This window comes from Lingula anatina, chromosome 3, assembly GCF_051362555.1.
Source record: "Lingula anatina isolate TDL-2025a chromosome 3, LinAna3.0, whole genome shotgun sequence".
Taxonomy (NCBI): Eukaryota; Metazoa; Brachiopoda; class Lingulata; order Lingulida; family Lingulidae; genus Lingula; species Lingula anatina.
In genome coordinates, this window is record NC_141769.1 from 11,625,785 (window position 1) to 11,649,514 (window position 23,730).

Consider the following 23,730-nt stretch of genomic DNA (forward strand, 5'->3'; position numbering starts at 1 on the left):
TTCGCTATGAAGAAATATATGGAAATTAATCAATGTTTGAATCGTCGAGAATATAGACAAGTAAAGAAGTGCGCAGGTGCGGAAGCTGTCTGCTACACGTGAATTTCTATGGCCGGTTGGTGCTTGTATGATACATTTGCAAATTGCGTGTATTTGCGTACTCGATTAATAATTATTTGTGTTTGAAAATTGTTATAGCTAAACAGCCGATAAGCATTTTATCTCCTGGGTAGGTAACCGATTAGAAAAAATTCAATCTCATTTCTAGTTACCGAATAAAATAATCATCTTGTACTTTTCTCTGTCAGGCTTTGAGATTGTGAAGAGCAGCCGGATAAGAATCTAAATACTCTTTATTCCTAGCACAGACTTCAAACGTCTGCTCCTTTTCACGAAACTAGTTCACGCAGACATCTATGGTGTGTTAGAGACTATAATTCTCTACCGAAAGTCATTTTAAGGTAAAAAAACATGTCCAAACTAAGTGCTTTTTCTTGATGTACACTGTACGTGTTTATTTTCATTAACATTATAAGATTTTAATAAAAGTTGTTGTAGGCATGTGGCATCTTGAACATAGTAAAAAAAGTGTCATTATTGAGTGCTTCCATTGTTGACACAATGTGACACATACTGGTACTGTATTGCCTTGCTTTCCAGAAATATAGCTTCAAGTACTCAGCCCCTGAACCAGTTGTGTTAGCACTCCTATTTATGCATAATTTGTGATATGTGCTAATGCACGAAAGTTAGAGGTAACAGAGAGGATATGACGGCCTGCTAGGGACTCAGCTGCATGTTGGGAAGCCTCAAATCTTTTGCTTACCTCTCACCTCCTCCAGTTGCACACTGCTGAAAGGTCAACCAGTCTTGTTGTCAACACTACTGTGAATTAAGGTAAGCAGGCATGTAGCAAGCAATTTATAAAGAAGAGGGGTTCTTTTTCTGAAAAAGTAAAGCTATTACCATCAAACCATCATGTACCTAGGTCAAATTTTATCCAGAACAGATTTTTTTCTACCTGGCTCTCGGCCTGGTAAGATTCAAGTGCTAATCTACCAGTAATGCTCCAGTCAATTGCAAACATCCACTGAAAACTGAAACTATGAGACATTTAAATGTGCGAGGTATGTCAGGTATTATTTCCCACCTGGAACCAAATGGTTGAAAGATCACTTGGGCTAAGCATCACTGCGTGTTGGTTTGTTTTCTGGCACATAAAATCCTTGTGTCATTTTATGGCCTGTTTCACATATTCAGAAATCTGTTAATGACAGTCTTCAGTAATTCAATAATTACTGGACAAGAAAGTAAATTATGGCTAGATTTATTAGGATGGGCAAATGGTCTTTTAAATTTCTGTAAGGTATTTTGATGGGCCAAGTTTATTTGATGTGCCTCTCTGTTGTGTAAAAGTACATGAAGAACACTTTTTGTAGATTATATATTGAATTAAAATAAAGGTAAAAAGGAAGCATCATTGCCTTGCATCTGTGGCTGCTTCGTTCTACAGCTAGTCAGGATCAAATGGTTTTAAACATCCTGAAAACATTGGCTCGTGTGCAACAACAGAAAGTATGAATGAGAAAATCTTTTTGATTAGATAACATGTAGCTGATGTAATGTTTTTTTTTTAATTTTTGTGTATTTGAGCATGAAAATGGGCTTTTTTTTAAATAATAAGTGGAAAAGAATTAACAAAAAAAAAATCTATCTCCAGAATTTTAAAGACATTCAGTTGAGCCATGGCCGGCCAGAGTGCACCTCCCAGTATAGCTGTGGACTCAGTGCTGCTGAAGAGTGAGGAAATGCCCGAGGGCTCCGAGACTGTCCAGGGTTATGACTTCAACAATGGCGTAGATTACCACCAGCTGCTGAAGATGTACACCACTTCAGGGTTCCAGGCAACTAATTTTGGACTCGCCGTTGAACAGATTAATAAAATGGTGATTATGTTTGTGTCAGGTTGAAATTCATAGGCAACTGATATTAGCCAAGAACTTTTGTCTCCATTCCCATAGACACCATCAGTCAACGTAGATCGGCTTAGCTCTGCAGGGACTCTGGCTAAGTACAATCAGCTTAACTGGATGACAGGCCTCCTCTTGTTTTCAACATACTTGTTTAATCACAAGCTTTTTTTGTATTCTACTTAATGCCAAGAGGAGGCATGTGATTCAGTTAAGGTGATTGCAGTCAGCGAGAGTTGGGTTGATTCAAGCAGACAGTGGTATCTAAGAGGATTGGGACTTGTGATACATGTATGACAGAAGAACCCTAATATTTCTCTACGTAAATGCAGTGTTAATCCAGTGATGTAACTTATATGCATGAGGCACTTAATGGAGTTGTATATGGATGGGGGATCGGGGAGACAATGCTTGTGTTACTGAAGCGTATCATGTTGATATTAAACTGGATTAATGTGTCTGTGAATGTCAACTGAATATTTCATGCTGTTTTGCTTGTTTGTTAAAATTTCATGTGGATAAGAAGAGAGATATACCTGTATATTTGGTCTTAGTTTTTTTTTTTTTTTTTTTTTTTTTTTTTTATCATAGCATTTGAGCAATGTCTGTTTTTCATAGAAAGTCATGCCTGTAGCCAGCAATTTCAAAGGGAGGGGGTTCGTTTTCTGAAAAAGTGGACCTTTTACGATAAAATCTTCAAGTACATAGATCAAATTTTACCTAGAGTGGACCTTTTCCCAGCAAAAAGGGTGGTTCTTTCGAACCCCCCGAACCCCCCCTGGCTACGGGCCTGAAAGTAGTTATTAGTATTTAATTGTACACATACCAGGAAGCAGCTGATAAATTTTCATACATTTTAGATTGAAAAGAAACTAGAACCCCTTCCAGAAGAAGTGAGGCAAGAAGCTAATTTCAACCCTGTTGGTCGCGAGAAGACTAACTGCACTATATTTCTGGGGTATACATCTAACCTGATTTCCTCAGGAGTCAGAGAGACCATCAGATATCTAGTGCAGCACAACATGGTAAGCTAGTGGATGAGGACAGTGCTTTGATGGCACATACCCTTAGGTTTTTTTGTTTTTTTTTATGTACAGACACAGATGTGTCTGTACATATAGCCATCATCTCCGTCTGTCGTCGTCGCCGTCGTCGTCGCCGTGCACTTTTACCGATAACACGATAAGTGGAAAACCTTTTTTCTTTTGTCTTGAAACTTACAGAACTGATGAATATTCATAATCCGCAGGTCAAGTTCGAAAATCAGCATGATCGGTCCATTTTTAGGGAAGTTATGCTGTTTTTTCACTTTTTTCAGCATTTATGCAACACCGTAAACACGATAAGTGAAAAACTGTTTTACCTTTTAACTTGAAACTTACAGAACTGATGAATATTTGTAATACGCAGGTCAAGTTCAAAAGTTAGCATGATCTGGCCATTTTTAGGGAAGTTATGATGTTTTTTTCACTTTTTTCAGCATTTATGCAACACCGTAAACATGATAAGTGAAAAACTGTTTTACCTTTTGGCTGGAAACTTACAGAACTGATGAATATTTATAATAAGCGGGTCGAGTTCGAAAATCAACTTGATCGGGCCATTTTTAGGGAAGTTATGCTGTTTTTTCACTTTTTTCAGCATATATTCAACCCTGATAGCGCAATAAAAGAAAAACAGATTGGCCAATTGTCATTATTCTCACAGGAGTGGTCAATCTTACTAAAACGCAGGTTGAGTTCGAAAATCAGCATAATCGGGCCATTGTTTTAAAAGTTATGCTGTTCTTTCACATTTCCTCAATTTTAGTTTTTAGGCATGTTAACAGTCTCATTATTGAACTAATAAGATACGTAAAAGTGTTTGTTTGATATTTCCTGCAACTTTACAACATTGTTAGTTGATTATGTAAAAATGATAGTAAACTTGTTATCATGTATTGTGTAATAAAGTGTCAAAATTGGAAAAAAAGTCATATCATTGCAGTTTGTTAGATTCAATCATCCACTTAACTATGTTCAGAATCTCAGAATACAGGAAATTGGACATTTAACACTGTTCTATTGATACTTTTCCCATCTCATCAATTTTCTTCGTTGAACATATAAAAATGGCAGTAAACTGTTTATTTTGTTTTATGTTAAAAAAAGTATTAAAAATGGAAATAAACCCATTTCAGAACAGTGCTGTCTTGTTTACATTTTGGCATTTTCAAGGTGTGACTTTGATATTCCATGGGCCTGAAGACCTTTGCTAGTCACATTTCCTGAATATCCATGATACCAATATTTTATTATTAAAAATTGATGGTTATTATGCTGTTGAACATTATGTAATGTTGTATCAAAATTTGAAGGAACCCCTATTTTGGGCACTGCTCCCATGATGACCATTTAAGGAAAATGATGTCACTTACTGTTCTCAAACTTACAGGAAAGAAACATGGGACTAAAATACAGCTTCAGTAGGCAATGCAGTCTGTTTGCTAATTTTTTTTCTGGCAATCTTACAGTTTTTCGTGAAAATTTGATTTTTCACATATTGGCATTTTCAAGGTGTGACTTTGAAGTTCCATGGGCCTGAAGACCTTGCTAGTCACGTTTTCTGAATGTCCATGTTACTAATATTTTATTATTAAAAATTGATGGTCATTATGCTGTTAAACATGTAATGTTGCACCAAAATTTGAAGAAACCCCTATTTGGGCATCGCTCCCATGATGACCATTTATGGAAAACCATGTCACTTACCTTTCTCAAACTTTCAGGAAAGAAACATGGGACTAAAACACAGCTTCAGTAGGCAATGCAGTCTGTTTGGTAAATTTTTCTGTCAATTAAACAGTTTTTTTGTGAAAATTTAATTTTTCACATTTTGGCATTTTCACTTAGAACCTCCACGGGCTTGAAGACCCAAGCTAGTCACATTTTCTGAAAATCCATGATACATTTATTTTATTATTAAAAATTGATGGTCATAATGCTGTTAAGCATTATGTAATGTTGCATCAAAATAGAAGAAAACACAATTTTTGGTGCTGCTGCTATGATGACCATTATGGGAAAACCCTGTTACTTATTACTGTCAAACTTTCAAAAGAGAAGCACAGGACTAAAATGTATCCCGAGTTGGAAAAGCAGTCTAATTGGCTTCTTTTTCTGGAAGTTATACATTTTAGTGAAATATTCATTTTTATCGTTTTGGGATATTCATTGTGGGATTTGGAGCTCCCATGGACATGAAGCCGAATGGTAATTAAATTTTCTACATGTCCGTCTATTTATAGTCAATAATCAAAAATTGGTGATAATTATTCTGTTATTTATTATGTAATGTTACATTAAAATTAACAAAAATATTTTTGCACTGCTACTACAAACATTATGAAAAGAAAAACTGTGTTACTTATTATTATTGTACCACCAGCGTTAGCGCTGGCGGTACACATGGTTTTAGTCCCGTCCGGATCGTTCCGCCGGCTCCGCCGGCTCCGCCGGCTCCGCCGGCTCCGCCGGACGGCTACCGTTACCGCTTCTCCTCCTAGACGGTAAGAGCCCCCATACCCATCTCTTGGATTTAGGTCACCTATAATCTCAGCTCGTTCCACGTAAAATTTGGGCTTTGTCGGTTTTGGGGTCTAGGTGTGGCACTCATTGCAATGCACCCTTGTCTAAAAATGGCAAAATTAAATGCTAATTATCTACCCTACGGAAGGAATTATGGGAAAAATTTCTACAGACGGCTTTCCAAAAGTCATATGTGTAGATTTCAAATATGCCCTTGGATTTGACCTTTGACCTTTATTTCAAGGTCAAACGGGCCAAAATTTTCAAAAAAATGAATTTTTTTACGAAAAAAAAATTATTTGCCCTGTTATTCAGACACCACACAGACTTAACCAATAATATTATTGGAAAGTGTTACCCTTCAGGTCATCTTTCATATCCGTGAATTTGGGGTCAATCGGTGCATTTTCACGAGAGTAGCGGCCATAAGATACCGAAACTGAAAACTGTCTCTAATTCGGGAACCGTTAATGCTAGAGACCCATTCTTTTTTGCATTTTGTAGAGCATGTAAAGCCCAACACTGGAAGTGGTCTCGGTTTTTTTGTATTCCATACGGTTTTCGAGTTACGCTGTATCAAAAAGTACATATTGGTGGTGAAAGCAAAATGTGCAGTACGGTAATGGATAATAAATTTTGAAATCCATAAAAATAAAACATAAGGCTTGGCAAAGCAGACAACTTGTGGTCAAAAATGACATTATTTCATCAAATGTGAACATCTGGAACTTCAGAGCACCTCCCATTTCGAGAATTTTGACCAAAATGACCTTTTCTTTATTTTAATTAATTTTTTCTGTAGGAAATTTATGGCACATTATGGTAACTCCAAAATTATAACATTTAGTCCCTTATATCTCCAAAACTGGCAGAGATAGGTCCATAGTTACTATTGAAGTTGAATAGGAAGTCATATACTGGCAATCTAAATGTGACCTTAAAATTGACCTTTGACCTACTTTTCACCGTGAACTGAACTTTGCAAATTTTGCTTCCCTTTTATCTCCAAAACTGGCAGAGATAGGTCCATAGTTACTATTGAAGTTGAATAGGAAGTCATATACTGGCAATCTAAATGTGACCTTGAAATTGACATTTGACCTACTTTTCACCATGAACTGAACTTTGCAAATTTTGCTTCCCTTTTATCTCCAAAACTGGCAGAGATAGGTCCATAGTTACTATTGAAGTTGAATAGGAAGTCATATACTGGCAATCTAAATGTGACCTTAAAATTGACCTTTGACCTACTTTTCACCATGAACTGAACTTTGTAAATTTTGCTTCCCTTTTATCTCCAAAACTGGCAGAGATAGGTCCATAGTTACTATTGAAGTTGAATAGGAAGTCATATACTGGCAATCTATATGTGACCTTGAAATTGACCTTTGACCTACTTTTCACCATGAACTGAACTTTGCAAATTTTGGTTCCCTTTTATCTCCAAAACTGGCAGAGATAGGTCCATAGTTACTATTGTAATTGAATAGGAAGTCATATACTGGCAATCTAAATGTGACCTTAAAATTGACCTTTGACCTACTTTTCACCATGAACTGAACTTTGTAAATTTTGGTTCCCTTTTATCTCCAAAACTGGCAGAGATAGGTCCATAGTTACTATTGAAGTTGAATAGGAAGTCATATACTGGCAATCTGTATGTGACCTTGAAATTGACCTTTGACTTACTTTTCACCATGAACTGAACTTTGCACATTTTGGTTCCCTTTTATCTCCAAAACTGGCAGAGATAGGTCCATAGTTACTATTGAAGTTGAATAGGAAGTCATATACTGGCAATCTGTATGTGACCTTGAAATTGACCTTTGACCTACTTTTCACCATGAACTGAACTTTGCACATTTTGGTTCCCTTTTATCTCCAAAACTGGCAGAGATAGGTCCATAGTTACTATTGAAGTTGAATAGGAAGTCATATACTGGCAATCTAAATGTGACCTTGAAATTGACCTTTGACCTTTTTACCATGACCTGAATTTTGCAAATTTTGCTTCCCTTTTATCTCCAAAACTGGCAGAGATAGGTCCATAGTTACTATTGAACTTGAATAGGAAGTCATATATTGGCAATCTAAATGTGACCTTGAAATTGACCTTTGACCTACTTTTCACCATGAACTGAACTTTGTAAATTTTGGTTCCCTTTTATCTCCAAAACTGGCAGAGATAGGTCCATAGTTACTATTGAAGTTGAATAGGAAGTCATATACTGGCAATCTGTATGTGACCTTGAAATTGACCTTTGACCTACTTTTCACCATGAACTGAACTTTGCACATTTTGGTTCCCTTTTATCTCCAAAACTGGCAGAGATAGGTCCATAGTTACTATTGAAGTTGAATAGGAAGTCATATACTGGCAATTTACTGTGACCTTGAAATTGCATTTTGACCTACCTTACGATGAACTTAACTTTGATTGTACCATTTTTAGGCATATATATTTTTTGCATATTTTGAAAATTCTTGTTGATTGCATTTTTACAGCTTGTCAAGCAGAAGACTGGTGGCTGTGACCCTTATTTTGTGTATGTGGGGGTCTATACGAATGTGATTGCTCCAGCTGGTGGTACAATATTCGGAGGCGGTATCGCCTCTCTGATCCTCTAGTTTTTAACTTACAAGTATGATTTTTAGGAATGGCATGCAGTTCAAATTAGAAAGCCAGCTCTATTGGGTTATCATTTATTATTGAATTTATGCAATTTTGTATGAAATTTTCATTTTTCTCATTCTGCCATTTTGAAAGTGTGAACTTGAACTCCCATGGGCCTGAAGCCTTATGCTTGTAACACATTTTACTTACGTCAGTATTACCTGTTGAGCATAATTAAAATTTGACGTTGAATTTGCAGCTAAGTATAATGTACTTTTGCACCAGAATTGACAGTAGCCTATTTTGTGAATTGTTATTTTCTGATTTTTGTCTGTACATTTGACAGCTTTGCTGCCTTGTTGTTTTTTTTTTTTTTGTAAAAAAAACATAAATAAAGTGCTTGTGTTGTATACATATGTTGACACATTTCAAAGATGGACTGAATTGGTGGAAGTGGTGGACTGAAAGGTGTAAAATCGTAAATGATATTGTTCCCAGAAATGGCCAAATTCATCACTGAAATAACTATGTGTTTTGTAGTAAACAGAGTATGTTGATGTTGTATAAATGACTTTATTTACTTATTCTCATATTGTTAAGTAAAGTGCAGGGTTGCCAACATTATTCAGTGCACAAAATTTGTAGATCTGTTGGTTGACCTGCTGGTAATACATGTAACAGAATTACATAAGGGTACCTGAAATCCGAGATAATTAATATTAAATGTTTTGTATAGTACACCTGAATACATAGAGTTTTTTATACTGTGGATGTGTGCTTAAAATAACAATTTTACTGTGTCAGGTGGATGTTTTGGTGACCACAGCTGGGGGTATTGAGGAAGACTTCATCAAGTGCATGGCTCCAACTTACCTAGGGGACTTCCACTTGAAAGGCAAGGAGCTGAGAGAGAAGGGCATCAATAGGATTGGGAATCTACTTGTTCCTAACAATAATTACTGTTTGTTTGAAGACTGGATAATGCCAATCTTAGACCAGATGCTGGTAGAACAGCAGGAACAAGTAAGAAGTTCAATGCTGATTGCAATTGGTAATAAGAGGCCAGTCCCATTTAGTTTTATTGTACAATTTTAGAAAATGATCAATTTTTTTAAAATTTTTGTGCATCACACTTTGGTTTGGTAAGTAATTAGCTATCGAGCAAAAACAGAAAAATAACAGTGGGACTCTAGATATATATTAATCCGAAAGAAAGGTTTGAGGCAAATATCATTGCATGTTAAAATTTCCCTTGGTTACACACATGAATTTCTGCTGTTTAATAAAATAATTATTTCTGCAGAAAGTGAACTGGACACCATCAAAAATGATTGCAAGATTTGGCAAAGAGATTGACAACCCACAGTCTGTTTATTACTGGGCCTACAAGGTAAGACAAATCAATCACCATGATTAGATATTAATTGTATACTAAACATTTCCTAAAAATGTATCCCTTTTGGTACTTGCTCCAGAATCATTATTGATATTTACAATTTTTTGCTAGGAATTTTTCAAGCAAAAATACTAATTTGAGGTGTTTAAATTTAAAGCATTTTTTTTCATGAAGTAGCACATGCCATGTATTTTGAGTGCTCACACTTTATAAGATAATTAGTGATGTTTTCAGAGATTTACTTTGTTCAAACAAAATATTTCATTGTTCTTCCAGAATAACATTCCTGTATTTAGTCCTGCTCTTACTGATGGCTCTTTAGGAGACATGCTGTATTTTCATTCCTATAAAAACCCTGGTCTGGTTCTGGATATTGTTGAAGGTTTGTGAACACAAAAAGCTTAGTTTTCTCTTTTACAAGGTTAAAGTACAGGTGTAATTTGTTTGCCATTGCATGTTGTGTCTATCCCAGAGTGTATTGCAGTAGGTTGATTTGAAATTTTTAGATTGTACATGCTTACATTACACATTCTTCTACATGTATTTCCAGACATACGTCGGATGAATAGCCAGGCGATCTTTGCGCAAAACTCGGGAATGATAATTCTTGGTGGGGGCCTGGTGAAACACCATATCTGCAATGCTAACATGATGGCAAGTATATAATAAATATGCTGTCAAAAACTATGATCAATAGCAATGTCAGGGTTTCAGGAAATATAGATGAACTTAAGTCTAACCTATAAATACAGGGTATGTAACATTTCTGTAACATCTGCTATATATCTGTCATTATATCCATTACATGTGGTTATTATTTTTTCCCCAGAAATAAAAATCACATTTTGATAATGTTTTATATGCAGTAGCTTTTATACCCACGTGTATTTGTGGATTGGTGTCAGTAATTATTGTGATTGGGAGAAGATCCAGTGATTGTGTTAGGTTGGAAATGTAAAACACATTCAAGATGCTGTATGCATTCATCAGTGCCATACGCATACAGTTACATATAAAATATAGGGTTTCCTTAGTTTATACTACCTTAGGAATAAGGCACTCTTTGTGCAAACTTTTGTACAGTCCTTATATTATCTGATGTGGTATGGTATTGGGTTGAATTTTGAGATAGAACGTGCATATTTTGAAAGTTATCATGCATTTAATTTACTTTTGACTTGGTTTCCATTTTTCAGAGGAATGGAGCAGATTTCTCATTATTTGTGAATACTGCCCAAGAATTTGATGGCAGTGATTCTGGAGCTAGGCCAGATGAGGCTATCTCCTGGGGAAAGATAAAGAAAGATGCTAAACCTGTGAAGGTACATTTTTTCAGAATATCAACAAATGACCGTTTTTGTGTATTCAACTCTATTTATACCTTTATTTATACACAGGTGTGAGAATTTTGTTTGTCGAATTTTGAATTTTGATGTGTCGATCATGAGTTTATTTTATCACAAAAATGGACCTTTGTTCTGTGATATTATTCTCATCTCTCTTATACATATATATAACAAACTACAATGCAGAATCTTTATATTTACGTATGCAACTATCAGATAAAAATCCATCTTGCAGGTGTATGCAGATGCCAGTCTTGTGTTTCCTCTGCTTGTTGCTGAAACATTCGCGAGGAATTTCCCAATTAAAAACGGAGATAGAAGTCTGGGAGAAGGCACATCGAGCAAGAAAAGCAAACTATCTTGAAGAAGGAACTTCGACCAAGAAAAGTAAATCATCTTGATAGAAACTGAATTATTCAGGAATGAGCCCATAAAGTACCGCCAATTGCTAGTCAAAGGCTTAGTTCTGACAGAAGATGCAGTTTCATTTTACTCTGTGCAACAATATATGTTATATCGTCATTAAGTTAAACCTTCAACAATTATTGTCAGAGAAAAAAGGGAAGTTTCTGCCTGCATCATCCTGTTAAGCTTGATCAAGTCTATGATGTTTAATAACTACAAAGACGAGTATCTCTAAGGAGAGGAAGAGCACTTCATGAAAGGTCTTCAGAAAAAACTGATTTGTCATAATTTCTGCTTGGTCAGCAGGTTTTAATTAAATGCTCTAATATAAATACATTTTAAATGATTACATGGTGAGTATTCATTCATGTATTACTTGTTTTGTTTAAGATAACATATGGGATATTTTATGTAAAGCATATTGTTTTCATTCTATCTATGCATGATAGCATCTATATAAAGTGTCTGATTTTTATTCGCAGTTAACCCAATCCAAATGAACATTTGATTATGGAAGGAGATACCAGTACTGCTACTGAACATTTTAAAATATATATTCATTTAATATAATAATAATAATAATAATAATAATATGTAGCCTCTCATACTCTGAAAACAGAAATGTTATATAACAATTTTTATTTAAAAAAATAAATAAAAAGCACCGACTCGGGTAAAACGTGTTCATTATATTTTCTTTTTGTGTTGTTTGTGGTCCTATATATTAATCCTTAGAAAAGAAAGTATGTCACCTCAAAATTAAAAGGAAACTGTCAATACTAAAAAATACACTTTTCGGAATTGCATATTAAAATTTAGGTTTCGAAGACTTGTTTCATATAGTATGGATGGCTTTTTTCACACATTTTGTTAAAGTGAAATATGCTTATGTTGACAGTCGTAGCGATAAATTTTTTTAGAAAAAATTGTAAATCAGAAATAAGCCCGTAGGAAAGAGATAACCGGAAATTGAGCCTCTCCTTCCTCCCCATTGCTGTAAACGACGTGAAATAGCACATAACTCATAACAAATAAACGTTGAAAGTTTATTTCATGTTTTTAAAACATCAAATAATGGTAATTAAAAACAAAAAAAAAATGCTTAACTGTGAATAAAGTGACAAAATGATACACAACGACATCACCTTTGGTGTTACAATTTTACAACCTATACACATGTACATACAAGATACATGTATTTACTTCTTTCACTTCAAAATAACACCATTACCATTGGTAAGCTATGGCTTATTGGAAGGCACTACTGGTAGTGCAGAAACAATTTGTCTAGTTGAAACTATTTTCAGCCAAGGTAAAATGCCTGTAGTTTTCACTTATGGTGGACCTTAGTCTTTCCATAGAGACATACACGTTTGTTAAATTTCCAGCGTGAACGTCGTTCAGAATGTTCATGTATATTTTGATTATTACTGAAGAATCCTTCATGAGATCTTCAAAACACACGCCTCATTGCGATCTTGATTATTTCCTGAAGTAACAAAAGATTGTGAATAATTCTACAGTTTTCATTTTAAATGAAGTGTGCAAAGGCCATTTGTGAGAAATTAGAAGAAAAAAAAACGATGTTGAGTCTTCTCACCATGAAGATAAACTATGTTAGTTCTTTAAACATTCTTCTCTTGCATGAAAATTATGCATTTAAATTCGAAGAAAATGCATTCGAAGTCACCTCTCTCTCTCTCTCTCTCTCTCTCTGCGTGTATCTGTTGATGTTGAGTGGCAAATAAAGACATTTACGAGGAAATCTGTCAGTCCAACGGTTACCAAATTATTATTTCATAATGCCAAATTTGTACTTAAATAATTTTTACAATGATATACAAAGAAACGATCATATCCAATCTTACCTTTATGTTAAATCTTCCCCGGCAGTCATGACATCTAACCATGGAGACCAAATTTACCGAAGCCAACTCCCTGGAATATAATAATGCAAGTTTTATAATCTAGGGAGATTTGCAAATAAACGTTGATAAAATTGCTTAAATTGAATAGTATACAGTGTGTATAATCCGTATATTGATGAATTATGCCATTGTTTTGAATGTAAAAGTCTAACGCTAGGCAATGGCAATATATATATATATATATATATAGTGTGTGTAGTTAGGCCTACTAGTATATTATAAGTAACATTTAAAAGAATCCACGTTTCTGCCGACTGCTTCCAATAAAAGAAATTATGAACTTGAAACTATCTTAGATAATAAGTTCATCTGGATGTATAACCTAGTATTTTTATTAAAAAATGGTGGAAAAAAAACTTCTCTCGAGCTCCTTAAAGTTTACAAAATGCTTTCAAGGAAAAAAACTAAGAACTCGAATGTATATATTTTGCTAATACAGTAAGATATTATTTTAAAAACAAAGTGAAGTTTCACTGACCTTGCCGAAACCAAGACCGTAGCCAACACCGCCATAGCCGCCGAGGCCGAATCCACCGATACCAAAGCCCTTGCCGAAACCGCCAAGACCACCGTATCCGATGCCCTTGCCAAAGCCTCCGATACCTCCGTAACCGAGGCCCTTGCCGAAACCGCCAATACCTCCGTAGCCGAGGCCCTTGCCGAAACCGCCAATACCTCCGTAGCCGAGACCGCCGAAGCCGCCGAAACCTTTGCCGATGCCGAAGCCACCAATGCGACCGATGCCACTGCCGTAGCCAACTGGATATCCCTTCAGGCCTGGGGCGGCATAGGCAACGGCGGCGAGGGCCAGGAGGAGAGCGATGCACTTCATCATCTTGACTGTGGAGGTTGTTACCTTTAATGCAGTAGAGTAATGACAGCGTCTGTCCCTTTCCCCTTTTATAGGCCCCAGCACCCTGGTGTTCAGTGCGTGATGTTAAACATTTTCCAGGGTGTTCAAACTAAAGGCTTTGTATGTCGAGCGCAGCTTCTTGTTAGTGAATTTGAATATTTAAATCTTCTCACCACAGTACGGAGGGTTTTACCTGTATGTGGAACAATGTTCGCTTTTCATAGTGAAGATGGGACCCTATGTGAGGCCCATTGTAAAAATTTACGATACGAAGATAACAATGGCATTTCATATACGTTTTGATTTTGAGCTGATTTGAAAATGGCTAAAATCTAATTAATTTTCAAAGGCATGTGGCCGAATTTTTTGTATCAAAAGAAATGAGCCTAGCCTTTTGTTATTATTAAAGAATTAAAAAGGAATGTAAAGCTCGAAATGAATTTGTAAAGAATATTGCAAAACTTTATAAAAGCGCTCTTCCAATTTAGCAAGCACAAATATAATTCCGACAAAACGAATATTATTTTAGAAAATAAAACGTTATGAAAACACACTTTTGGACTACTGATGAAATAAAGAATGAAGATCAGATTGAGTTTTAAGTTTGTAATTATGATTTTTTTTTTTACAAAAATGTTGATTAAAACGACCCAATCACTATTGTAACATGAAACTCGTTTTTGACAGCTTTTAACAATGTACAATTGGGGGTGATTAATGGTACAATTAATAACACCTTGTTAGCGTTCGTTATCATCTTATCATTTCATTTCAACGCGCATCTCACGTGTTCGCTCTTGACACGGGATAATAGACACTGTTTTAAGCATACACTATATGGTCTGATGAGAAAGAAGACGACCAATAGTATACGTGTAATTAGCACTTTGAAGTGGGGACGTCCATTTCAATTAGCATTTCATTCATAATTGTCTTAGGCAATGGTCCATTCTTTATCAGAAAATTCACCGACTGACAAGCTAACTTAACAATTTGAGAGCAAACACCGGGTTGAGGTTGAGGTTCCTCTGCTTGTTGCTGAAACATTTGCGAGGAATTTCCCAATTAAAAACCAAGACAGAATTCTGGGAGAAGGTACATCGAGCAAGAAAAGCAAACTATCTTGAAGAAGGAACATCAACCAAGAAAAGCAAATCATCCTGATATAACCTGAATTATTAGGGAATGAGCCCATAAAGTACCCCCAATTGCTGGCCAAAGGCTTAGTTCTTACAGAAGATGCAGTTTCATTTTACTCTGTGTCACAATATACACATGTATGTTATATCGTCATTCTGACCTAACCTTTAACAATCATTGTCAGAGGTAAAAAATGGGAGTTTCTGCCTGCATCATCCTGTTAAGCTTGATCAATTCTATGATGTTTTATAACTACAAAGACGAGTATTTCTAAGGAGAGCACGTCATGAAAGGTCTTTAGAAAAAAAAACTGATTTTTCGTAATTTCTGCGAGGTCAGCAGGTTTTAATAAATTGCTCTAATATAAATACATTTTATATAATTATATGGTGAGAAATCATTGGTTTATATATTACTTGTTTTGTTTAAGATAACATATGGGATATTTTATGTAAAGCGTATTGTTTTCATTCTATCTATGCGTGATAGCATCTATATAAAGTGTCAGATTATTATTTGGAGTTTGCTCAGTCCATATGAACATTTGATTATGGAGGAAGATACCAGTACTGTTATTGAATATTGAAAAAATGCATTCGTTTTATAGCATAACAACTATATATAGCCTCTCATTCTCTGTATACAGTGTCATGTGACAATTTTTATGGATTCAGAAACAAAAAAAAAACAAAAAAATAATAATAATAAACATATGTTCATTGTATGTTCTTTTTGCGTTGTTTGTGGGCCTACATTAATCCTTAGAAAAGAAGGTTTGTGACCTCAGTTAAAATAAAACTGTCAATATTAAAATATACACTTCGTATTACATGTAAAATAAAATAATCTAGAGCGGAAAGCAGTTGTATAAAGACCACGGTTCTTAGGTTATGAAGACTAGAGTAGATATAGTATGAAAGGCTTTTTCACACGTTATGTTTAAGTTAATTCTGCTAATGTTGACAGTCATAGCGATAAATTTTATAGAAAAAAATGTAAATCAGAAATAAGTCCGTAAGAAAGAAATAACCGGAATTTGAGCCTCCCCTTTCTCCCCATTGCTGTAAACGATGTGAAATAGCACACAACTCAACAAATAAAGGTGGAAAGTTTATTTCATGTTTTAAAAACATCAAATAATATTAATTAAAAACAAAAAAGTTTAATTGTCAATAAAGTGACAAAATGATACACAACGACATCACCTTTGGTGTTACAATTTTACAGCCTATAAACATGTAGGCCTACATACAAGGTATTTACTTCTTTCACTTCAAAATAACACCATGTCCATTGGTTAGCTATTGGCTTTTGGAAGGCACTACTGGTAGTAGAGATACAATTTGTCTAGTTGAAACAATTTTTAGCCAAGGCAAGAGGTCCGTAGTTTTCTCTAATGATAAACCTTAGTCTTTCCGTGGAGACGTACACTTTTGTTTTTTCGAGCGTGAACGTCGTTCAGAATGTTCATGTATATTTTGATAATTACTGAAGAAGCCTTCGTGAGATCTTCAAAACGTACACCTTATTGCGATCTTGCTTATTTTCTGAAATGATAAAAGATTGTGTATAATTCTACAGTTTTCATCATATATGAAGTGTGCAAAGACCATTTGTGAGGAAATAGAAACAACAATGATGTTGAGTCTTCTTACCATGAAAATAAACTGCGTTACTTTTTTAAACATTCTTTTCTTGAATGAAAATTATGCATTTAAATTCGAAGAAAATGTATTCGAAGTCACCCTCTCTCTCTCTCTCTCTCTCACTCTCTCTCTGCATGTATCTGTTGATGTTATGTGGCAAATGAAGACGTGCGGGGAAAACTCTCTGTCCAACGGTTACCAAATTATAATTTCATAATTTCAAATTTGTAACTAAATAAATTGCACAATAATATACAAAGAAATCATCATATCCAATCTTACCTCAGTGTTAAATCTTCCCCAGTCATGACATCTAACCATGGAGACCAAATTTACCGAAGCCAACTCCCTGGAATATAATAATGAATGTTTTATAATCTAGGAAGATTTGCAAATAAACGTTGATAAAATTGCTTAAATTGAATAATATACAGTGTGTATAATTGATGGATTATGCCATTGTTTTAAATTTAAACGTCCAACGCTTGGCATTGGCAATATTTTTCTGTGTAACTAGTGTATTCTAAGTAACATTTAAAAGAATGGTTCTTCCGACTGATTCCAATAAAAGAAATGATGAACTTGAAACTATTTAAGATAATAAGTTCATCTTGCTGTATAACCTAATATCTATATATATATATGTGAAAATGATGGAAAAAATTTTTCTTGAGCTCCTTAAAGTTAACAAAAATGTATATGTTTTGCTCGTACAGTAAGATATTATTTTTTAAACGAAATGAAGTTTCACTGACCTTGCCGAAACCAAGACCGTAGCCAACTCCGCCATAGCCGCCGAGGCCGAATCCACCGATGCCAAAGCCCTTGCCGAAACCGCCAAGACCACCGTATCCGATGCCCTTGCCAAAGCCGCCAATACCTCCGTAGCCGAAGCCCTTGCCGAAACCACCGATACCTCCGTAGCCGAGACCGCCGAAGCCGCCGAAACCTTTGCCGATGCCGAAGCCACCAATGCGACCGATGCCACTGCCGTATCCAACTGGATATCCCTTCAGGCCTGGGGCGGCGTGGGCGACGGCGGCGAGGGCCATGAGGAGAGCGATGCACTTCATCATCTTGACTGTGGAGGTTGCTACCTTTAATGCAGTAGAGTAATGACAGCGTCTGTCCCTTTCCCCTTTTATAGGCCCCAGCACCCTGGTGTTCAGTGCGTGATGTTAAACATTTTCCAGGGTGTTCAAACTAAAAGCTTTGTATGTCGAGCGCAGCTCATTGTTAGTAAATTTGAATCTTTAAATCTTCTCACCAGATGAAGGGTTTTACCTGTATATGGAACAATGTTCGCTTTTCATAGTGAAGATGGGACCCTATGTAAGACCCATTGTAAAAATTTGCGATAAGAAGATAACATTGGCATTTCATATGCAAGTTGATTTTGAGCCGATTTGAAAATGGCTTAAAATCTAGTTAATTTTCAAAGGCATGTGGCCAAAATTTTTGTATCAAAATAAATAAGCCTAGCCTTTTATTATTATTTAAGAATTAAAAAGGAATGTAAAGCTCAAAATGAATTTTGTAAAGAATATTGCAAAACTTTATAAAAGCGCTCTTCCAATTTATCAAGCACAAATATAATTCCGACAAAACGAATATTCTTTTAGAAAATAGAATGTTATGAAAACACACACTTTTTGGACTACTGATGAAATAAAGAATGAAGATCAGATTGTGTTTTAAGTTTGTTATTATGTTTTTTTTCACAAAAATGTTGATTAAAACGACCCAATTACTATTGTAACATGAAACGCGTTTTTGACAGCTTTTAACAATGTAGAATTGGGGGGGTGATTAATGGTACAATTAATAACACCTTGTTAGCGTTCGTTATCATCTTATCATTTCATTTCAACGCCCATCTCACGTGTTCGGTCTTGACACGGGATAATATACACTGTTTAAAACATACACTAAATGGCGTGATGAGAAAGAAGATGTCCAAAAGTATACGTGTAATTAGCACTTTGAAGTGGCGACGCCCATTTCAATTAGCATTTCATTCATAATTGTCTTAGGCAATGGTCCATTCTTTATCAGAAAATTCACCGACTGACAAGCTAACTTAACAATTTGAGAGCAAACACCGGGTTGTCCAAGAATATATGAGGAGGTCTTACGTGTAACATCAAATAAATGCCATTCGCGCTATGTGCAGTTTCTTTTCCCTCTGTATCAAAAATTATGGTACCTTGCATGGTTTGACATGGTTTTAGCAATGCTTCTCAGAGAAAGATAAAGAACCTGTTTTTATTCCAATTGTTCCCATTTATCTAATTCGCTCTAGTTGTTTTGCTACATGTATACACAATGGACAATAGAAGTGTCGCCCCCTCTGAATCAGAGTAATCAAATAATAATCAAGTAATCAATAATCAACGTAGGCAGATCTTGAGTAGTTATAATGCCTGATCCACATTTTTTTGTGAAATTTGATGTAAATAAAATGATACCAGGAGCATATCATTCCACAGTCATTTATCTCCCCCAAAGTATTGGTTCAGTAGGGGTGACACTTCTATTGTCCATTGTGTGTATACTAGTTTATTAATGTCGTAGTTAGGAAATTTACTTAAAGAGGTCGAAGAAGTACTGTTTAATAAAATCGAAATTACTCCTGAGACACAGGTTGTATAGGCTTATAATGCAAAGTGTATATAAACAAGAATTCGCTGTTAGTTAATGATGAAAAATTCTTTGCATTAATCTGTAATATAAACTGAGAGCAAAGATATTGGTCAAGTTTTGGAGAAATTTATTGTCCAAAATCAGAAACTTAGTTGAAATCGTGTTTTTTTTTTTTTTTTTTGGCAATTCTTTTTCCTTTGTCTATGTGTGATTTGCGAAAAACAAAAATTATCCAGTCTATTATTACAACACTGTTCATACATTACTCACAACATCAGGTTTCTGATTAATAACCACAAACTAAATGATAAATAATTGATCACAGTAAATAAAGTTAAACGTAAAATTGTCGTGTTACATGTATATATGGCATTAATTTAATTTCATGGGAAATTAAATAGATTTAAAGATATAAATTACTTACAAGAGTAATGTTGTAGTCATGCCACACTGCATACTGATCGTTTGTTTCAAAAATGCTTAACGCGCTCATGGAATGTCGATGAAGATAAAACAAAAGTTATGAATATGATTGAGGACTATCACGCACTGAAGATACTATAAAAAAGAAAGACGCAGATGCTGTCATCATTCGACTTAATTGCCGTTGCGCAGTAACTAAGCTAACCCCCACAGTCAAGATGATGAAGTGCATCGCTCTCCTCCTGGCCCTCGCCGCCGTCGCCTATGCCGCCCCAGGCCTGAAGGGATATCCAGTTGGCTACGGCAGTGGTATCGGTCGCATTGGTGGCTTCGGCATCGGCAAAGGTTTCGGCTTCGGCGGTCTCGGCTACGGAGGCATCGGCGGTTTCGGCAAGGGCTTTGGCTACGGAGGTATCGGAGGCTTTGGCAAGGGCATCGGATACGGTGGTATTGGTGGCTTCGGCAAGGGCTTTGGCTTCGGTGGCTTTGGCCGTCTTGGTGGTCTCGGAGGTTACGGTGGACTTGGTTACGGCAAGGTAAGCAGTTTATTTCATTCTTAGGTCATGGACATAAAATACAAAAAGATTTAGTTTTGAGTTAATAATTTGCTTTATTGTAAGAAAACAATTTATTCAAAAGATTGGCTATTTTATCTCAGTTTCTCAGCATTGCGGTATTTACTGTGCTTTCGAAGTATAAATATGAAGAAAAAGACATTTCATAGATTAAAAGTTGTGAATATATTTAACTCAACAAATTGTTTCGTCGTTTTTCAGGGAATTGGCTTCGGCAAATTTGGTCTCCTTGGTTAAATCTGTTAAATTTGCGGCCGAGTGAGGACCAATCGGTAAGTAGGCTATGATGTTGCCTTATTTTTTTATTTCCTGTGGCGTAGTCAGGCAAGTCTATTTTTTATACCTGACTTTCTGCTGCAACCTAGTGCAGGTTCTACATGCATTAAATTCGGGCCTTGTATTTGATGAATGTACGCACGTTTGTGAAATACAGTATTATTCAAATGTGTTTTCTTTGGTTCATTGGAGAGAGATGGAGGGGGGGGGGTCTGATAATGCCCGTCACTGAAAATAAAAATTATATATCATAGTAAAGTTCTGTTAAAATGATATAGGGATCTTCGTACACTATTCATTTTAAAAGTCACACTAAATTGTATTATTTCTTATATGTTTGAAGAAAATCATATTGTCGTTCTAGGACTATCAATAAATATGCCTTGTATTACCAAACTGTTTACAACGCTATTTTTTTTTTCAGTCCGGACTCTTGACGAACACCCTTTTGTGAGTCCCACTGGAGTTGCATACAACATTTCTAATAACACATAATATACCATATCATGTTTGGGCCTAAGGACGTCCAGGCTGATAAAGAATGACCACGACGTGAATACTGACACACAGCAGTTGCATTGAATACGTCAAGACTAAGATTTCACTGCCGTCTTGACTTGACTGAGATGTACGCGAATTGATGCATACGAACTTACTGTTAAACATACACATTGTTATTGATTTTATTTCATTGAATTTTTGTATGAATACAATTCTTGTCCAATTTTCAAATGTGAATTTTTTCTGTTACGAATTTGTGTTGAGACAGGAATAAAAAACCCTTTTTGAAAATATACTTCCAAGTCTTACCGTTTGCTTTCATAGTGTTTTCAGTTTATTTTTTATTCATGACTGAGTTATAATAATAATAATAATAATAATAATAATAAAATATTTCTTCTTTTTCTTCTTATTATTATAAATGAACGACGCCTAAAATGGGAGGGAATAGATTAATAGAAATACGTGTTGAAAGCTTTCTATATAACCAGCACTGTTACGATGTTCCTTTTTTTTGTTCATACCGTATCTGAGAGCAAATCATTGGTGCATATTCCTCCGAGAAATGTTACTGGTTTTTATTGCCTTTACGAAACTTCCCATGTCTAATATGGGCTTCATCTTTTCGAAACGTTATTCAAGTATCCATCTACTTCTATAAAAAAAATCTAAACACGTATTCTGTGAAATATGGTGCGTGAACATTCTCCATTAAGCTACGGGTAGTTGACCTCTGTATCTGTAGTAAGTGCATTATTGGTCAAAACCAAAGAAATTAAGAGAGGCGTTGATCGTAAAGATGCTCTTTAACTAGGGGTGAACAGAACTTCGGTTTGTTCGCTGGGCCAGGTCAAGCTTTTGCAAGTACATTATAAGTATATTATACAAGCCACGCCCTTATGCCCCGGGAACGCATTTGCATAAAAGCATACTTACTTTAAATCATATATTGTAAAAATGTACGAGTGTTTTTGACAGCTAAGCATAAATATTTGCTCAAAAGTAAAATAAAACTATTTATCATATTGCTTTATTTACCCGGATTCAATAATGATGCATTGCAGTTATGAATAACCATACAATAAATAAAGAGTATTTTAAAGGCAAAATGCTTAAGAATTATCAACCGAAGGCTAGACAAAAACATGTGCTGACAGTATCTGCTAAGATTATTGAAGAAATCTAATATCTCTTACAGAGTGTTTTCAACTGTAAACCTCAACGCCACGATCTCCAACAGTCACTAACGAGTATGCAGAACCCCAAGGAAATGTCAATTTGAAAGGAAATAAAGAAGAATTAACTTATTTACTTTTTCAATGTTGTTATGGATATTATATTCTTATATTTTTTCAAAGTCTGTTGTACGACTGAGGGGTTCTCGTAACATACAATTCAGGAATATTGTTTAACAGTGTATCTATGTACATATTCCCACTCCCTGTAAGGGCCTTCCTAAATTCTTTACATTTCATCACTGTCGAGAGATAGGAAGGGATGTACTTAAGTAGGACTTTAAAAAGGACGATTAAAGGGAAAATATTTTAGTCTGTAGACCAGACAAAATGTATGCTACTGCTTTCTCGGTGTCTCGCCATGTAGTCATAGTAATTGATATAGAAGTGGGTGGATTTAAAACAAAGAGATCACTAAGGAGTAATTAACGTTTGGATGTGGCGACTTTCTTTCCATAAAGTTCTTCACCCATGTCTACAAAGATAGACTTCGATGGCCCAACCTGAAACAGAAAGGGACCCACTCTCATCAGTTTTTTGATTGTAGGTTTAAGAGATTGGAAGAGGAATTCCCACGCTGTAAAAAGACATTTGAAACTTTAAAATTCACGTACACCTTTTTTATCATGGGTGTTTTAATGAAGAAATGGCACATTGCTGTGTAAACTGCTGAAAAACTGTTAGAATGTGTATCAGTCGGACTGTACCATTGAAAAAGTTGACCCCTTTAGAAAAATAAATGGTCGAATGCCCACAAATATTTTTTTGGGGTTTTATCTTCATTTGAAAACGGTTTCCCTCTTTTTTTTTTCGTTTCAAAGTATTCACTTAGTTTACCTTTCAAATTCATATGCGGGCTTGTTGGATGAAAATATGTTGGATGACAATATTGATGTGAACTTTGGCATATTCAATTACGAGCGACAAAAAAGAATTAGACAGATGAAACAATAGTGACTTCAAATACACTTTGTCACTACATGTAACACAAAGCCACCGCTTTCTCTATCAGACTCTAGATTCCGGCAACCTAAGATCCCTATTCAAAGGTCAACTGGTCTTTTCAGTAATTTGGTCTGGAATCACCGTGATTTGCTGACCTGCTACCATAAATCGTAGTATAGTTAAATAGATAAATTGCACATGTTAATATACTATTAACTACAGTCACCCTGGGAAGGGCACATACTAAAAACTTTGGCGTGCGAATTAG

At 35.4% G+C, this 23,730-nt stretch overlaps 4 protein-coding genes across 7 annotated transcripts; 2 read left to right on the forward strand and 2 right to left on the reverse strand.

Annotated features, from left to right (window-relative positions):
• Positions 1-45: 45 nt before the first annotated feature.
• On the forward strand, positions 46-11,929 carry LOC106160869 (deoxyhypusine synthase). Of its 4 annotated transcripts, XM_013537637.3 has the most exons (11): positions 46-115; positions 309-461; positions 661-897; positions 1,721-1,946; positions 2,831-2,995; positions 8,955-9,173; positions 9,454-9,540; positions 9,823-9,928; positions 10,097-10,200; positions 10,743-10,868; positions 11,128-11,928. In XM_013537637.3, exons 4-11 carry the CDS (start codon positions 1,746-1,748, stop codon positions 11,254-11,256), a joined length of 1,137 nt encoding a protein of 378 aa, XP_013393091.2. In that variant the 5' UTR covers positions 46-115; positions 309-461; positions 661-897; positions 1,721-1,745; the 3' UTR covers positions 11,257-11,928. The 4 variants fall into 4 exon arrangements, with proteins under 4 accessions (XP_013393091.2, XP_086864585.1, XP_013393093.2 ...); XM_087008459.1 differs by lacking the exon at positions 661-897 and having other exon boundaries at positions 11,128-11,929; XM_013537639.3 differs by lacking the exon at positions 309-461 and having other exon boundaries at positions 70-229.
• A 1,241-nt stretch (positions 11,930-13,170) lies between these two features.
• Positions 13,171-14,107, reverse strand: LOC147762914 (uncharacterized). The gene is made up of 2 exons (XM_087008461.1): positions 13,704-14,107; positions 13,171-13,235 (listed from the first exon to the last, which is right to left on the reverse strand). Exons 1-2 carry the CDS (start codon positions 14,058-14,060, stop codon positions 13,200-13,202), a joined length of 393 nt encoding a protein of 130 aa, XP_086864587.1. The 5' UTR covers positions 14,061-14,107; the 3' UTR covers positions 13,171-13,199.
• A 2,208-nt stretch (positions 14,108-16,315) lies between these two features.
• Positions 16,316-17,956, reverse strand: LOC106160870 (uncharacterized). The gene is made up of 3 exons (XM_013537641.3): positions 17,620-17,956; positions 17,147-17,213; positions 16,316-16,765 (listed from the first exon to the last, which is right to left on the reverse strand). Exons 1-2 carry the CDS (start codon positions 17,938-17,940, stop codon positions 17,178-17,180), a joined length of 357 nt encoding a protein of 118 aa, XP_013393095.2. The 5' UTR covers positions 17,941-17,956; the 3' UTR covers positions 16,316-16,765; positions 17,147-17,177.
• A 2,132-nt stretch (positions 17,957-20,088) lies between these two features.
• Positions 20,089-21,577, forward strand: LOC106155155 (uncharacterized). The gene is made up of 3 exons (XM_013529877.2): positions 20,089-20,466; positions 20,707-20,777; positions 21,206-21,577. The coding sequence occupies exons 1-2, from the start codon at positions 20,149-20,151 to the stop codon at positions 20,740-20,742; spliced, it is 354 nt and encodes a 117-aa protein (XP_013385331.2). The 5' UTR covers positions 20,089-20,148; the 3' UTR covers positions 20,743-20,777; positions 21,206-21,577.
• Positions 21,578-23,730: the final 2,153 nt, after the last annotated feature.

Excerpts from the sequence above, each read along its gene's own strand:
- LOC106160870 (XM_013537641.3), bottom strand. The coding sequence starts at position 17,940 with ATGATGAAGTGCATCGCTCTCCTCATGGCCCTCGCCGCCGTCGCCCAC. Across the intron at positions 17,214-17,619 it reads ACGGTCTTGGTTTCGGCAAG|GGAGTTGGCTTCGGTAAATT; the intron begins GTCAGTGAAACT and ends ATTATATTCCAG.
- LOC106160869 (XM_087008459.1), top strand. The coding sequence starts at position 1,746 with ATGGCCGGCCAGAGTGCACCTCCCAGTATAGCTGTGGACTCAGTGCTG. Across the intron at positions 1,947-2,830 it reads TTGAACAGATTAATAAAATG|ATTGAAAAGAAACTAGAACC; the intron begins GTGATTATGTTT and ends CATACATTTTAG. Across the intron at positions 9,541-9,822 it reads TTTATTACTGGGCCTACAAG|AATAACATTCCTGTATTTAG; the intron begins GTAAGACAAATC and ends TTGTTCTTCCAG.
- LOC106155155 (XM_013529877.2), top strand. The coding sequence starts at position 20,149 with ATGATGAAGTGCATCGCTCTCCTCCTGGCCCTCGCCGCCGTCGCCTAT. Across the intron at positions 20,467-20,706 it reads GTGGACTTGGTTACGGCAAG|GGAATTGGCTTCGGCAAATT; the intron begins GTAAGCAGTTTA and ends GTCGTTTTTCAG.
- LOC147762914 (XM_087008461.1), bottom strand. The coding sequence starts at position 14,060 with ATGATGAAGTGCATCGCTCTCCTCCTGGCCCTCGCCGCCGTTGCCTAT. Across the intron at positions 13,236-13,703 it reads ACGGTCTTGGTTTCGGCAAG|GGAGTTGGCTTCGGTAAATT; the intron begins GTCAGTGAAACT and ends ATTATATTCCAG.